The following is a 15,605-nucleotide window of genomic DNA, read 5'->3' on the forward strand; positions in this document are numbered from 1 at the left end:
TTCAGCTGTGGGAAGCTGTCTCCGTGGAGACAGCTGATATCTACTGAACTTTCTTTTCTTTGTCCTTAGTAAGACAGGAAGGGGTTTTCTTTCTTTCCGGCAGGATAAAGTCGGCGTGTCCTGGGGAGAGCTTGGGGAAGGTGTAATTGATGTACTTCTGAAATGCTGCCCTGGTTTCCTGTAATTCCTCCTCCAGGAAATCTTTCCAGTTTGTCATGATTCCCAGTTCCTTTGCCACAGATATCAGCTCCCCCTGGGTGTTCACCAGTTTACCCATCACGTTGTCCAGCGTGGCCTGGTGGGTTTTTTCTGCTTCTTGGAGCACTTCCTGCACTTCTTCTTGCTTCTGTCTCTGAGCCAGGCCATAGTATGCATTCATTTCTTGCTCCTTTGCTCTTATCAACTGGCCCAAGCTTGTCTTCTGATCTTTAGTGGCTGTCAAGCCAGTATTCACAAGTTCCTCCCTGGTCTTGCTGCAAAAGACGACACAGATTTACAAATCAGATAGACTAGCCATTAAAAACATAATGAATTGATCGTTAATCACGGAAGAGTCCCCAACCTGAGAAACCTGGGGTGCATGAGCTCTCAGAATATATTAGCTATCAATCATCAATCTAAAAATTGTGCTCAGAGGCTGTTCATCAATTTCTCGGCCAAAGGCTGGGGCACAGCCACTAGTTTAATGTCCAATGGTGGCACTGAACTTAAAACAATGAAGAGACAGAGACAGAGTCCTAAACCCCCATAGAAGGTATTTCTTCATACCAGTTCATCTTTTTGTTTTTTTTTATATCTTTTAAATAGTATCATTAATGTTTGATTTTTGTTGCTTTGAGTGAACTTGAATCAACTGCATAATTCAGGCTGACCTTCAACTCTTTATTTTTGGGATTACAATATAATAACATCATGTTTCCCTTCTCTTTTCTCCCTTTGAGCCCACTTCTTGCTCTCTTTTTTATGTCCAAATTATGTCCTCTTTTCATTGATTGTTGTTATATCATATATGAATTTATATGTGTGCATATGTATTCCTAAATATAACCTGATCAATGTGGTTAATGTTAACATATATGCATGTTTCAGTTGACCATTTGGTGGTGGATAACCAATTGGTGTGCTCTTCCCTGGGGAAGCCTGTGTCTTCCACTCTCAGTGTCCCTCTCATGCCTGTAGATCTTTGTATAGAACTGAGGCCCCACGGGCTTTCCCCCGTCCACTTTGATATGCCTATCATTGCTGCTCTTGTTTGGCTCAAGCTTAGGCAGCCATGTTGGGAAGCCTTTACGGGTGCAGTTGCTGGCACGCCTAGAGACGATCTCACAGCAAACTCCTGGATCCTAACCTTGAACTCTTTTTTTTTTTTTTTTTAAAAAATGTTTATTTATTTATTATGTATACAATATTCTGTCTGTGTGTGTCTGCAGGCCAGAAGAGGGCACTAGACCTCATTACAGATGGTTGTGAGCCACCATGTGGTTGCTGGGAATTGAACTCAGGACCTTTGGAAGAGCAGGCAATGCTCTTAACCACTGAGCCATCTCTCCAGCCCCCCTAACCTTGAACTCTTGATCCCCCTCCTGCGTGCTGGGTACTGAGGCTACAGGCCTAAGCCACTGAACCGTCACTGCTCATCTTTAGGATGGACGGAAGCAAGCTTGTACTTGTGCGTTAGCTTTAGGTTTATTTTTTTTAAGATATATTTATTTATTATGTATACAACATTCTGCCTTCATGTATGCCCGCACGCCAGAGGAGGGCGCCAGATCTCATTACAGATGGTTGTGAGCCACCATGTGGTTGCTGGGAATCGAACTCAGGACCTCTGGAAGAGCAGCCAGTGCTCTTAACCTCTAAGCCATCTCTCCAGCCCCCAGCTTTAGGTTTAATCGTGATTTAAACTGAGCTATATTTAATTATAGATTATCTCTAACTTTCTGATCACAGGGCCAAATTCCTTTTATACTTAAAGTTACTGAGGAACCCAAAAATAAATAGTTTATATGAGTTTTATCTATCGACATTAACAGAATTCGGGGCTAAAAGAACAGACATTTTAAAAGACTTCAGTTAATGCAAAATAACAATAAATTAATTCTACTTTAATGCAAATATTTTTATGAAAAATATTTTCCAAAATAAAATATAATATTTGGTGAAGAGACTGGCATAATTTTACAGTCATTTGCAAAGTTCTTTTACGTACGGCTTAAAACAAAGCTGGTTTTTCATGTTATTTGAATATATTGAGATCTCCTCCTATTAAAACTCCTGAAAAATATAACACTCCTTAGAAGAGAAAAAGAGAGAAAAAAAAAATGACATCATCTTCTTGTAAAAAAAAAATGAATTTGACCTCATGGATATGCTCCTTCCCTGTCAAAAAGTCAGGGACCCTGAGAGCTCTTGGGCCATGCAGCTGAATGATTCTGACCTCTGGTTGCTTATATCACTGTATCTGTATATACATATTATATATACCTAAAATATAATTATATCACAAATATATAGGTTAGATAATACAGATATGTAGATAGACAGACTATAAATAAATGTTATAGTAGCCAACCCTATTGATTGCACCAAGCAAGCTGCCAGGCTTTTGTGTATATGTTAATCAGTAGCTCGGGAAATTCAGTTAAGTCGTGCGATGATTAGGCCCCATTCACGATGAGAACCCTGGCTCAGAGCAGTGAGGTAATTTGTCAGGTTCACCCATAAATACTGGTGGCAAAATCAGCGCCAAGACCCAGGCAGTCTGAGCCCAGGGCCGTGTGATGCAGATGCAGTGCGTGGACTTCTGTGATTACCTTGTTTGGCTAAGATGTCTAAAGAATAAAATGCCTAAGATGTTGGGGTAAAGTAGTTACGGTTTGTAATGAAAATGCTCCCCCTCTCGTTCCTTCCTGGTGCCTCCAGCACAAACGAAGTCTTTTTGAGGCTTACCTCATCCTGTGGTTGAAATTCTCTTACTTTTTCTAGTTCTAGCCTGACCTCAAACCTGAGACTTCCCTAATCTTGATGTAATGTCATTCATCTCCAGTTACCAGGCAACTCGGCCTCCTCTTCCCACAGCTGGGTTATATCCACTATTACCAGCAAGGGTTAGTGCTATGAGCGCTTTACATGTCTGCTCATTTAATTGTAGAAGGACCCACTGAGGCTGTTACTATTTTTACTTACACTGTTATTATTCCCTTGTGATAGGTAACAATGTGAGGCTCGCCAAGAGCCATGAGAACTGTTATTCAACGTCACACACGTAATTGAGGAAGCAGGAGCGTGGCTTCTCTTAGCCACTACTTGCTTCATTCTCATAAAAAGTCACCGTAAAATGTTTCTTCGGTAGGACGACACGATGAAAACAGCATTTAAGAACAGTATTCTGGTAACAGTAAGAAGGCTAAACCTTAGTGCACTGAGACAGCGAGACCATCCTGTATCATTCTGCAACCGTCTGGGGTACAATGAGGGTCTGAACCAGTGATGAAAGACAGAGATAGGCATCGAGACGAAAAGGAACAAGTCCAGGAAACCACAAAGCCCTAACTGTCAGCATCTCGGACTGCTGGGATAGATGAAGCAAGTAAATTCTGGAGGATTTTATACTGCATGACAGAGACACATGATCATCTACGCTCATGGCTAGATAGCTGTTTACAATAGCTAGGAAATGGAATCAAAGCAGATGTCCATCAACCGATGAAGAGATGAAAACGTGGTGTATATGAGATGTATAAACAATGAAATTATTACTCGGCTGTGAAGAAGCTAGGAAACATGAAGGTATCACATGAAGGGCCTCTAGCCCACTTCCTGGCAGCACCTCTTGTTCTGCTCTGAACCATCATGGATTCACTACTGCATTCCTAGTGGCATTGCGCCCGTCCCTCCAGAACAGTCCACTCAGCCCTGATGGCAGCACTGAAGGATTTCTCTACCCTAAATTCCAGACTCTTCCACCATTCCTATAAGCCCATTCCAAAGGCCTAAGAAGCACGTGGTCAGGTGTATCACGGCAGCTGACTTGCTTCCTGGTATTGACTCTCTGTCACAGGTTGTTTTGTTTTGTTTTTTGTTTTTTTGTTTTTGTTGTTTTTTTTTCTGCAACAAATGCCTGACACAGGCAACTTGTGTTTTTGTTTGTGTAAGGTTTTGGTTTTGCTTACAGCTTGGGTGTGCGGTCCATTATGGAGAGGACGGCATGGCAGCAGGGTCTCACTGCATCCCTACTCAGGAAGCAGAGACTGAGGAGCTCAGATGCTCGGCATGCATTCTAGAATCTCCAGCCCACGTCTGAGGTGAGTCTACCCACTTCAGCTAGCCCAGCCTACAAACCCTCTCAGACATTCCCAGAGCTTTGCATACAAGGTGTCTCTAGATTCTAAGTTATCGGGATACGCCACCATAGTATCCGAATAAATTCTTTAGCAGAATATCGTTATCTCTCTCCACAAATTAGATTCTGCAAGTGTCGAAAGAAGCCTGGCATTTAGTGATGCCCAGAGATAAGATCTGGTACCCTGAAGAATTTAACTGATCAGAATAAAGTTGTAGCATTTGTTCAGCAGTTTACAAGGGCTGGCAATGTGGCTCAATTTCAGAGCACCTACCAACCACGCAAAAAGCTCTCCATTCAATACCTACCACCCAAGAAAATGATAAATAAAAACAAAACAGAATGGATGATCATGTTCCACAGAACAGCCCTGTGTCTGTGTAAGGCACCCTACAAGACTGATGGCCTGATTAAAACTTTCCTGACATGGGAAATAGGATGTTACAGGTCCAAAGCCATGTTACCTCAGGCTGTGTTTAGCCTCCCCAACAGTCACTATTGCATACTTCTGTGTTTGACCCAGCATCCCTACGGACTATCAGGTAAATGCTTTTTGTAATGAGCAAAAAGACCCCCTAACTTCCACCAACCCGACTGAAAGACTAATAATGTTGTCAGGTCACACCTGAGGCCTATAACAGAGACTTCTTTCTCTGTGACACGCCTACCCGCCCACCTGATGTTTCCACCAATGTCTTTTAATGTGCTCTGATTTGTAGCTCTTTGTTCTGTTAGTATAAAAATGGCTGAGATGGCTCAGTCGATAAAGTGCTTGCCTTGCAAGCATGAGGACACAAGTTTGATTCCTAGAACCCAAGTTAAAAAAAAAAAAAGAAAAAGAAAGAAACTAACGTGGTGATACATGCTTGTATTGAGCCAGCAAGAGTAGTCTACTTGGCAAATTCTATCCAAGTAAGAGATCTATCTCTAGAAAAAAAAGGGGGGGGGGGGTTAGGTTGCACCTGGGAACACCTGAGTTTTCCCTCTGACCTCTAAATGCAAGCACACCATGTGAACATGCTCACATAAATACAAACATACATGTGTATGCACACACAAACACATGCATGAACCTGCTACCGTAGTATCTGAGATAGCCTGAACTTCTTTCTAGGTCCAAGTAACTCATATTTTGCTCTTGAATAAACTTCTTCCTATTCCCTCAGAAATAAAAACAGTGTTTTAATGTTAACAAGTGCTAACAGGCACCAGGCTGTCTTCAAGGCCTTTGGGAACCATGAGTGAGCAAAACCAGACATTTCAGTTGGATGTATTTAAATAATAATCATGACAGTTCTCTATCTTACTCCATAAAAGATGAAAATTGAAAAAGAAAAATTTACACTCGAGACTCCCAGAGGAAAAGCTGAAGGGGGAAAAACAACAAACAAGAGAGGGTCCAGGAGGCTTCTGGTGTGGGTGAAAAGTGAACCACAAGACCCTGAAAGAGGAGCCAGAGCTCCTCAGACCAAGAAGTGGGGGAAGGGAGCAAGGGCCCAACTGTGCTAGACACAACTCATTCTCTAAGCAAATGCTCTCTCTTCACAGAGATAAACTCTAGGCAGAAGAGAGGGAAACCTGAATGCCACAGCGCTCCAGCCTTCTTTCTGGCCCCTGGAATGACAAGTTTTAACTCTGGGAGAGATTTGTCTTCAAGATCTTACCTCTCAGTTATACACAGGTAGACGTGCTTAAGTCAAGCGGCAAAACCCAAAAGAAACAAACCCAGACTCAGAGGCCAAACAGGAAGATTCCATCTTGGTTCTGCTGCTAAAGTTGAGGGGGGGGGGTCTTGGGCAGGCCACTCAACATCTGGAAACATGGGTTTCTTTTACACCCAGAAATTCCTGGACTGCTTTGCTGACTGGGTTAGTTCAGTTCGTTCTCTCTCTTAAGCTCTCTCTGTCCCTCTCCTCCGTGTTCTTCCCTCTCCCCTTCTGCTTCGCAGTGCACACTTATGTATAACATGATCTGTAAAATGAGGTGTGGTTATGTACATAAATATATAAGGCTGAGAGTATATCCGAGGGTGTGGAAAGATGTGAGCCTTGTTACATAAAGGGTTTGTTCTGGGGAGACAAAGACGTGGGAGGCAGTACACTGGGCCTTGTGTGTCTTCTTTCGTGCCCTTCTGTGAAGTCAATGTTTTTCTGTATACCCCTATTCGTTCATAAGGAACAGACCAAGAACTAACACGTCTACCACAGCGTGTGAACCAGGCTGGAAACAATGACTCCTACGTGTTTATGGAGAAGTGTTTATTAATTCTTCTGGGCCTTTTAATGCTGGAGAAACAAAATGAGAAACGGAATGTTGAGAAGGGGGCTGGAGATATGACTGAGAACACAACACGGACCTTCAGAAGTGTTTGGAAATTTCAATCCCTTATATATATATATGTTAGATACTTGAGTACTTACGCTACCAGTTTTCTTAAACCTCTCTCTCTCTTTCTCTCTGTCTCCTTCCCTCCTTCCCTTCTTCCCTCTTTTTCCCTCTCCCTTCTACTCTCATTCCTACCAATATTTGATATATCTCCTAATAAAACCAGGGAAAGCTGGGCAGTATTCACTCGTACATCTTAACCTTATTTCTTTCTCTAGGTAGATTTTCACTGAGTCGAGCGCTCGTGTTCACGGTCGTACCTTTTCTGCTCCTGGACAGCTTTCTGGGCAATCTCTCTTTCTTCTTCCCTGGCTTTCTTCACTGCCTCTAACTTCTCTCTGTGGCACTCCATCATAATCCTCTGGATCCTATGGACCATGCGTTGTTCTGCGGCGGAGTGCTCTCTCTTCAGCTCCTCATCCATGTTTTGAATCATCTCCTTCTTGGTTTTTGCTTCTACAGCCTTAAAGAAAAGGAATGGAAAATTTGACATCGATATTACAGGGTCGATGACTTAAAATGAATACTGGAGGCTAGACCCATCGAAGTTTCGTTTATCTGATAAAACAGAACCCGTTAAACAGGTGATTTAAAAGTTGCTGTGAATTCTATGGAAATTTTTCTTTTACATAAAATATTCAAACTGTATGTATTCATATATGTTTATGAAAGATCACATTGAAAGGTTGTATGCAACATGCAAACAGGTTAGAGGGGTGTGGTTAAAGGTTTTCAGACACTTTTCTTTTTCAGTGCTGGCCACACCTGGGGCTTCACAGATGCTAGGCTATCACTGGGCTCCAGCTCCAGCTATGTGATTTTATTGATTGTCACAGTCTCATGACACATGGAAATATGAGATGTGATATTGGAAAATGGCATAAATAAACACCATGACGGGAGCCTGAGTCTCAGGCAGGAAACAGGCACATCACACGGTCACAGGAGCCTGCCTTCCAGTTCCCTCTGCCGCTCCACATCCCCCATCAGTCTAGGGTTGCTACCCTTCCTCCTTCATGGAGGCCACAGGCGTTCCATTGTTCTAGGGTAGGAGGACCTGTGGAGTATTTTCGACCAACTAGAGAAAGATCAATAGTCAAAGCGTTATTTGTGGAGAAGTCTCACAAAAGGACCTGACAGGAAAACCTTTCAGCATTTTGGAAATGCCTACTAACTCCATGGGGTGCCGGCACTCTGCTGGGGCCAAGCAGGGATTACTATGGCGAGGCAGGAAGTATGGAGCAGAGCTCCCTTTCCTATTGGTCATCTGAGTACAAGGACAGTCCGTTGGACCTTATTTGGTACACAACTAGTATACGCTAAGTGCTCCTTGGAGAAGAAATGAATGCGTGGCCATCTCCTCGGCCACTCATCTATCATATCATTAGGCTCCCTGTCACTGTCCTGCAGCCTCTGCCCACGTATGGCACACACATGGTCCTCCTCCATCTCCTCCTTGGCAAACGTGAAGGAAGTTCTGTATTCCAGTCCTTTGAACCGGAATTTGGGACAGAGATATAGAACTAAGCAGTGAATCCCTCTGCTGGAAACGCTGATGAGCTTGCAAGCTAGGAAGCTCCTCTTAGCCAGCCTCACTATCTAACCACAGAAGAACGGATGGGGAAAATGTGGTACACATACACAGTGGAGTGGTTGTTGGCTTTTTTTCTTCAAGAAAATGGATGCAACTAAAGGTAATTATGAATTAAGCCAGTCTCAGAAAGAAATCTCATGTTTCTTTTTGTATGTAGTTCCTAGATTTTATGTTGATACATAAAATCATGTATGGATATATGATATAAAAGTGGAAGTAAAACTGCCCAGAGAAACAAAGGCAACTATTGAGCAGGGTGAAAATAGGGAAGGGAGGTCTGAGGTGACAGTCCCAACATACAATATATACTTGGAAGTATACATATGATATATATATATATATGTATATATATATTATGTTGTACATTGTCATGTACAACATGACAATTTAAAAAATTTAAATTGAAAATTTAAAAAAACAAAAAAAGAGGTCCTCTTATCTTGTGACCATTGGTCTACTAGGATTACTTCAGGGACAGCAAATATGTCTCTCTTGGCAGTTCAGAAAAAGCAAATTTAGGGAAAAAGATATAAGCAGGAAGCCCAGAAGAAGGGAAGCGACAGCTTGCTAAGTCCCAGCACAGGACTGGACACCAGGGCTTGCATAACGACAAGACAGACTGCCCATATGTAGGTTGCAGCCATGCCAGGAAACCAAACGCTAAACAGCTAGTTACATAAAACAGCTAGTTATTTCAATACAATGGTGATTCGGTCTATGACAGAACCTTATGTCTTGTGGATCACCAGGTTCCCTCCCAACCTTTTCAAAAGACTAATCTGAACTTTACTAATTACTGCTCCACCTCTTCACCCCTGTCAACTAACGGAAGCACCTTTTCTTTACCAAAGGCTTCGAAAAAGACAATGAGCAAATTATTGCATACGAAACCTTTAAGTCTCTTTGGTGTTGTTCTTCCAGTATCTGCATTTCAAACTTGTGTCTGGCGTGTGCGTCCAGGAGTGCCTTCTCCACTGCTTGTTGCTGGAGTTCTTTAGCCTTTGAAAGAAAAGGTTCATTTATCCATTATTATTTCAGGGAAGGCACAGAGAAGCTGCTCAAGAAGTTGGCAAGTTAGGTGTCCGTGCTCAATGAAAAGTAGCGTCCACCATGGGGTCCCTAATTACACCGCTCTTACTCCTACATCCCACAGAGCCCTGGCTGCCTTAGCTAGACACACATAACACACCGAGCCCTGGGTGACCTCTGCTGTCTTTTGAATTATTAAAGGTGGGGCAGCTGCACGTGTGTGTGTGGTGAATATACATATGTATATGTATGTGAGTATATGTATGCGGTTGAGCATGTTAACCTAGGAAACACAAGGAAGGGAGCCGACACACGAAGCTAAAAGGCTCTAAGCAGAGAGCATGAAAACCATCGAGACCCCAGCATCAGGAGTTAAGAAAGAATTTATCTTAGATTATTTGAAGAAAATACTCAGATACTAGCTAAACTTAGATTCAAACTGTAGACTGTTCATAAAAGTGTTTCTTTATATCGGGACACATAAGTAACTGGTGGTCCTTATGGTTTGATTTTTACAACTACTAGATTCTTAGTGTTATACCTTATCTAGCCCAGAAGAACTTTAATTCTCTTCAGAAAGCCATTTATCTCAATTCATCTATGACTGGAAGAACTGAGGTGGTGGGTTTGAGGCTTCTCCAACCATGAGTAAAGCAGTTCTCCAGTCTTCAAATGGTCCCATGGCCCTAAGCAGCCATGCACACAATGCATCAGAATTTGGGCTTTTGTTTTATTTGCTTGTTTAATTCACGTGGGCTCCTTCTTAGATTTTCCAGGCTAACCATGGTCTTGCCAGCCTCCTCCTGCCCCAGCCTTCTGTGAGCTGAGTCTGTAGGAATGCACCCTGCTGACTAGAAGCACCAAGGACTTTAGAGACAGTAGATAAGGAGAGTCTGCCAAGATAAGGCATTTGGGGAAATGGGCAATACGTTAGAAGTACTTATTACATACTGCACAGATGGATAGCCCCATACATGAATAGAAGACCGTAGTGAACAATTTACAATGAAGTTGGCTCTATTCTGTTAAAGTTTCGGTCAAACAAGAATAAGTGGCTGGAGTCATCTGCACGGAGGCAACTTAGAAGGAAATCCTTTGCAGGACCTGCTTCTTACTAAGCATCACCTTGTGCCAAGTATATTCCTTCATTGAACTCTCTCAACAATCCTTTGAAATGGGAGTCATTACTACCCCACCCCCACCCCACAGAGGAAGCCAAGTATGGAGAGGGCAAAGGACACGCCCAAGAACCCATAGATGTAAGGACTCGGTGGGCTATCTCTTCGCTGGTTATTCTGAATTTACAGTTTTAGATAAATTCAGAGTGAGGAGCCTGTAGAAATGCGGTTAAGGGTAATTTCTGAGTCCTTTACCTGCTCCCACACTTTAGCTTCTGCTTTTTCAATGCTTTCCTTGAGCACAGCCTCTTGATACTGCTCTTCTTGGTTCAGGATACTTGACCCAATATCTGTGTATTTGGACAAACATCATTACAGGGCCCTGTGGACTGTTTCCTGGCTTTCCTCTCTACCATCAGCTAACATTTATGCGAGCCGTCTAGAGACACCTCCTATTAGGTGATGTCACTCAATTTAATTACTTGCTGGCACTAAGAACTGAACCTATGACGCTCAGCATGCTCCTGTCTGCTCAGCTGTCTCCCAAGCTTACACTCTCGTCCTTGAAGGTGCCCACTGGAAGGGTAAGTTTTCCACTAACTGACTAAGCGGGAACTCATCCCTGAGGCCTGAATCGAGTCAGTTATTTTCATACACCCTCTCTAAATCACAGGCAATGAGGAGTAAATGTCCTGTGAGGTGTGGCACACTCAAAGCAGAGTGTGAACTCACAAGGCATTGGCACACTATCCATCTCTCACCTCACTTCTGACAGGGCATCTTTCTTTAATACATCATGGACGTGCCTTTCATTAGTGCTGGCCATTCCGACTCTGTCAGCTGTGGAAGGAGCTAAGTTTCCAGGTTATTACTACTCTGCCAATGATCTAATTTGACTTCCACATAACAACATCACATAAGAACTTCTCCACTTAAAGCATAACTCCAGAGAAGGTAGAGAGACACACGGAATCAGGTAGGAGGGGACAATTCTGGACCCGCAGCTAAGAACCGGATCCTTTGGTAAGGTCTCAGGGTATGTGCATCTCACCTGAGATGGCCCTTAACACAGGTATAGTCCCTAGCATGTCAATCTCCATGGTGGGATGCGGTGGATATGTGTATTTGCTCAACATCTCCTGCCATGGTAACAGGTCCCACTTCTCTCAAGAACTCCCTCAAGCGGTGTGGTAAAGTTGCCTATAAGCACCATCCAAATTTGCTTGGCCTTTCTTTCTTCTAGAAGCTGATCCAGAACCAGGCACATAGTCAAGCCTGACCAGCCACACTCTTCCCTAGTTAGCTCGCATAAGGATGTAAAGAGGAAATAGCTTCTTTTCCTCCGCGATTTCTAAACTGGGGCTAATGCGTGTTGGAACCATTTGTCTCCAAGTCCTTTTCTAGATGCTGAGTAGGCCTGACTGCAGTGCCAGCTCGGCCAATTCACCAAGGGTGAGTATGGCAGACTAAAATCTTGATGACAGGTTCCACCTTGAGTTTTTCTTAAAAGGATCAAGTAATCCATCACAAAACTCCACTTTATGTGTTCTGTTTGAAGTTATTTCCATCACCTACTGATGAAAGATATATTTTGGGGATAGAACTTTACCACTAGATCATTAATGAGTCTTTTTTTAAAATTTATTCTTTTGGTTTTTTTTTAAATTTATTTTTATTACTTTAAATGGTGAGCAGGAATGTGTATCTGTATGTGAGTATGTTCAGATACCCCAGGGGCCAGGGACATTGGATTGCCTGGAGCTATAGTTACAAACCCTGTTGATGTGGGTGCTAGAAACTGAAGGTGGGTCCTCTGGAAGAGCAGCAAGTACTCTTAACTGATGAGACGTCTCTCCAGTGGGCCCCCTCCAATGAGTGAGTCTTAAAATATAAAGCAGTAAATATTGTGGGAGAGGTGGATGCATATAATCTCAATATTGTGTAAATTCATCACATTTGTAAAAACGTAACACAAATGTAGGGTGGCATTTTCCTTTTTTATTTTTTAAAGAAGAAAACAATCATCTTTCATTTTACATACCAATCCCAGTTCCCACTCCCTCCCCTCCTCCCATTCCCTCTACCTATAAAAAATATTGATTTCTACATATATTTATCTGTCCAGGGTTTAGATTCATATATCCTATAAAGTATAAGGGATAACTAAAGTATATCAAAAATCATTAAGTAATGGAGATAACATTGTCTTAGGTCTAAAAATTATTTTAGAGATTACAATTAATAATTCATACCAAAAATTTACGGAACATTAAAATCAGTTTGGGAACTGATGTTTTAGAGGATTTTATAATTCCATTTTTTCTGCCTTTTAGTTCAGCTCTCTAACTTCTCTTTTAGTAAATTAGGAGTAAAATCAAGTAACCATTAGCTTACCACATCCATGGTAAAGAAGACAGGGAAAAATATTTGAAGAGTCCTTAGAAAATATGCATAAAATCCAGGATGAGACTGAAATTTTTCTGGGTGTAAGTGAGAAATGGAAATATGGATTATAATTCATTTGCTCATAAACTATATACATATATATATGTGTGTGATAAATATTCCTATGCTATTTATAGGCATCTGCTTTTGTCACTAGCTACAAAGTAAAGACTAAGTTTCTTCCACTCATTTATTGGGGTATTTAGATATTTTCTCTCCTGCATGTATGAAAAGTCCCCAGGTACGGGCAAAATTGGAAAGAACACACATTTACTATGATGTTTCAGATGTTAAACAGGTACAATATTTCAAAGCTTCAAAAGAATTTAAAAGATACATATTAATGTTCTTATTCACAACAAGAGACCAATCGAGAGGCCAAAAACTCTTTGCCATGCACAAAACTATTAAGTAGAATGGCTATATTCTGACACGTTATCATTTCATGATGAAATTCTAGAGGCAAGTAACCTCAAACAGGACAGAGCTGAGAAGAAAGGGGCGTGTGCGATTCTATGCTATAGCAAATAAAAATAAGAAAATCACTGCCAGGCACGGTGGTGCACACCTCTAATCCCAGCACTCGGGAGGCAGAGGCAGGTGGGTCTCTATGAGTTCGAGGCCAGCCTGGTCTATAAAGTGAGTTCCAGGACAGCCAGACTTCTGGAGAGAGACCTTGTCCCAAAGATCACCACTCCCACCCACCCACCCCCAAAAAAGAATAAACTCACTTACCCAGTATATCTTTGTGAGTGTAAAAGCGTGTCTTAAATGGCTTGTATTCATGGATCCGTTGGAAGGTTTCTCTGAAAGGGGCTGGTGGGATTACTTTATTGCAAACAGCACAGCAAACAAAATTAGTATAATCGTGATTCCTGATCATAGTTAAATTTCTGATTTTTTTTTACTTCTTATAGTTAAAATAATATCAGGATCAGAAAAAAAAAAGGTAGTTTCAAGAGAAGCTACAAGTCTAAGAAAGCTGGAAGAGGGCCGGGGTTTTAAGATTCTTCTAGAGGCTGGCAAGGACTAAACAAATCTTCATGATTAGGCAGTGGCCATATGTCTAAGGAATGATATACCAGGAGCCTCTGCCATACAAGATGTAGACACTGGGTTTGGCAAGAGATGAGCAGTTTCTCCCTCCCAGGGTCCAGCATTAAGTTGTCAACTTACTTAACAACTGTTGCTAGGGAGGACAAGCTTTGCCTCATAAAAGCAACCTGAAATAATGACAGCTGAAAGCAGAAGGAGCTGCCTGCCGTCCAATGCCCTGACTTCCCTCTTACCGCTGTAACAAGTGGACACAGTCTTCATGACTTACCTGTAATACAAATTTATCCTATTGAATTTCTGGAGATCAGAATCCAAGGGAGACTCGGCTTCCTGTCTTTTCCAGCTTTAACAGCTGTACATCTCCCTAAGACTCACGGCCTCCGCTTCTGAGGAGGAGCCGCTCTTTCCTCTGATCTTTAGCCTCGCTCTGTGGACCTCTGTGTCTATACCAGGCACCTCCACATGAGCCAGGATGACCCTGTCATCTCAAGGTCCTAAATGTGATCAGAGCCGAAAGATTGCTTACCATACATTCACAGGGGCCAGAGGTCAGGATCTGGACGGCTAAAGAAGGAAGCATTAGTCGGCTAACCATATTTTAAGTGTGCTTTCGTTAAAGAATTCATTTTAACTAGTGGACAGTGGGGGCAGTCTCCAGGACATTTTCAGGTTATTGTAAATGTGCTTTGGTGGCATGGCAATAAAAGTGGGAACTACAGTGGAATGCTAACTGAAAATTTACTTTCATTAAGTCTGTATCCAAAATCACCGAGCCTGGTTTTCAGCTTTGGGGTGTGTGTGGGGGGGGGGGGTCCTAGTTACTTTCCTATTGCTGTGATAAAACACCATGACCAAGGAAGCTTACAAAAGGAAGCCTTCAGTTTGGCTTATGGTTTCAGAGGGTTATGGTGGTGGTCGTGGTGGTGGAATAAAGACATGGCGGCACGAACAACTGAGAACTCACATTGAAGTTGCAAACAGGGGGCAGAGAGGGAGTACTTCTGCGGGTTTTCACCGCATCACTGTGGCTTGCCTGGATTCAATGTGTAGGCCACGCTGGTCTTACACCTGCAACAGCCCTCTTACCTGCTAATTGAAGGCACTTGCTACAACACCCAGCTAATCCTGACTTTTCAACATCTTAAGTAATTTGTTCCTATCACTTTTAAACAAACAAACAAACATCCATTCTGCTGATTGTATGAAGCTACTAAAACTGTTTTTGTTTGTGTGACTGTGTCACATACAGCGTCCCCAGAAAGACTGGTGTTATTAAGAAACCAAACCTTCGTTGAGGTGAATTTCAGCGCATAACTTCTAGAGGACCAATAAACAAGTGTTTACTTGAAGAAATTCTCTTACCAGAGGCTTGGGACGTCACGGATCATAGAGGTCAACCTACTCCTGCCACTTTACTGAGTCAGTATAATACTGTTTTGTAAACACTTCCCTTTATTCTGACAGGTAAGTGTAACCGTCTTCCCTCATCAATGAAGCTTGAAGTAGACAGATACCATTAAAGAAAACTGCAATTTGTTAAAAGGAAGAGAACAACCGATCATGGGGTACCCAGCCCCAACGGTTACATCTACAACACAGCTCTTAGAACAACCGATCATGGGGTACCCAGCCCCAA

At 42.3% G+C, this 15,605-nt stretch overlaps 1 protein-coding gene across 3 annotated transcripts; it reads right to left on the reverse strand.

Annotated features, from left to right (window-relative positions):
* Window positions 1-14,138, reverse strand: LG5H6orf163 (linkage group 5 C6orf163 homolog). Of its 3 annotated transcripts, none has more exons than XM_005361970.3 (5): window positions 13,649-14,138; window positions 10,724-10,818; window positions 9,213-9,320; window positions 6,988-7,190; window positions 1-473 (listed from the first exon to the last, which is right to left on the reverse strand). In XM_005361970.3, the coding sequence occupies exons 1-5, from the start codon at window positions 13,794-13,796 to the stop codon at window positions 41-43; spliced, it is 987 nt and encodes a 328-aa protein (XP_005362027.1). In that variant the 5' UTR covers window positions 13,797-14,138; the 3' UTR covers window positions 1-40. The 3 variants fall into 3 exon arrangements, with proteins under 3 accessions (XP_005362027.1, XP_026642570.1, XP_026642571.1); XM_026786769.1 differs by lacking the exon at window positions 13,649-14,138 and adding an exon at window positions 12,863-13,361; XM_026786770.1 differs by lacking the exon at window positions 10,724-10,818.
* Between the last annotated feature and the right edge of the window lie 1,467 nt (window positions 14,139-15,605).

Source organism: Microtus ochrogaster, linkage group LG5 (genome assembly GCF_000317375.1).
Source record: "Microtus ochrogaster isolate Prairie Vole_2 linkage group LG5, MicOch1.0, whole genome shotgun sequence".
NCBI lineage: Eukaryota > Metazoa > Chordata > Mammalia > Rodentia > Cricetidae > Microtus > Microtus ochrogaster.

Excerpts from the sequence above, each read along its gene's own strand:
- LG5H6orf163 (XM_005361970.3), bottom strand. The coding sequence starts at position 13,796 with ATGATCAGGAATCACGATTATACTAATTTTGTTTGCTGTGCTGTTTGC. Across the intron at positions 10,819-13,648 it reads CACTCACAAAGATATACTGG|ATATTGGGTCAAGTATCCTG; the intron begins GTAAGTGAGTTT and ends CCAAATACACAG. Across the intron at positions 474-6,987 it reads GCTGTCCAGGAGCAGAAAAG|CAAGACCAGGGAGGAACTTG; the intron begins GTACGACCGTGA and ends CGTCTTTTGCAG.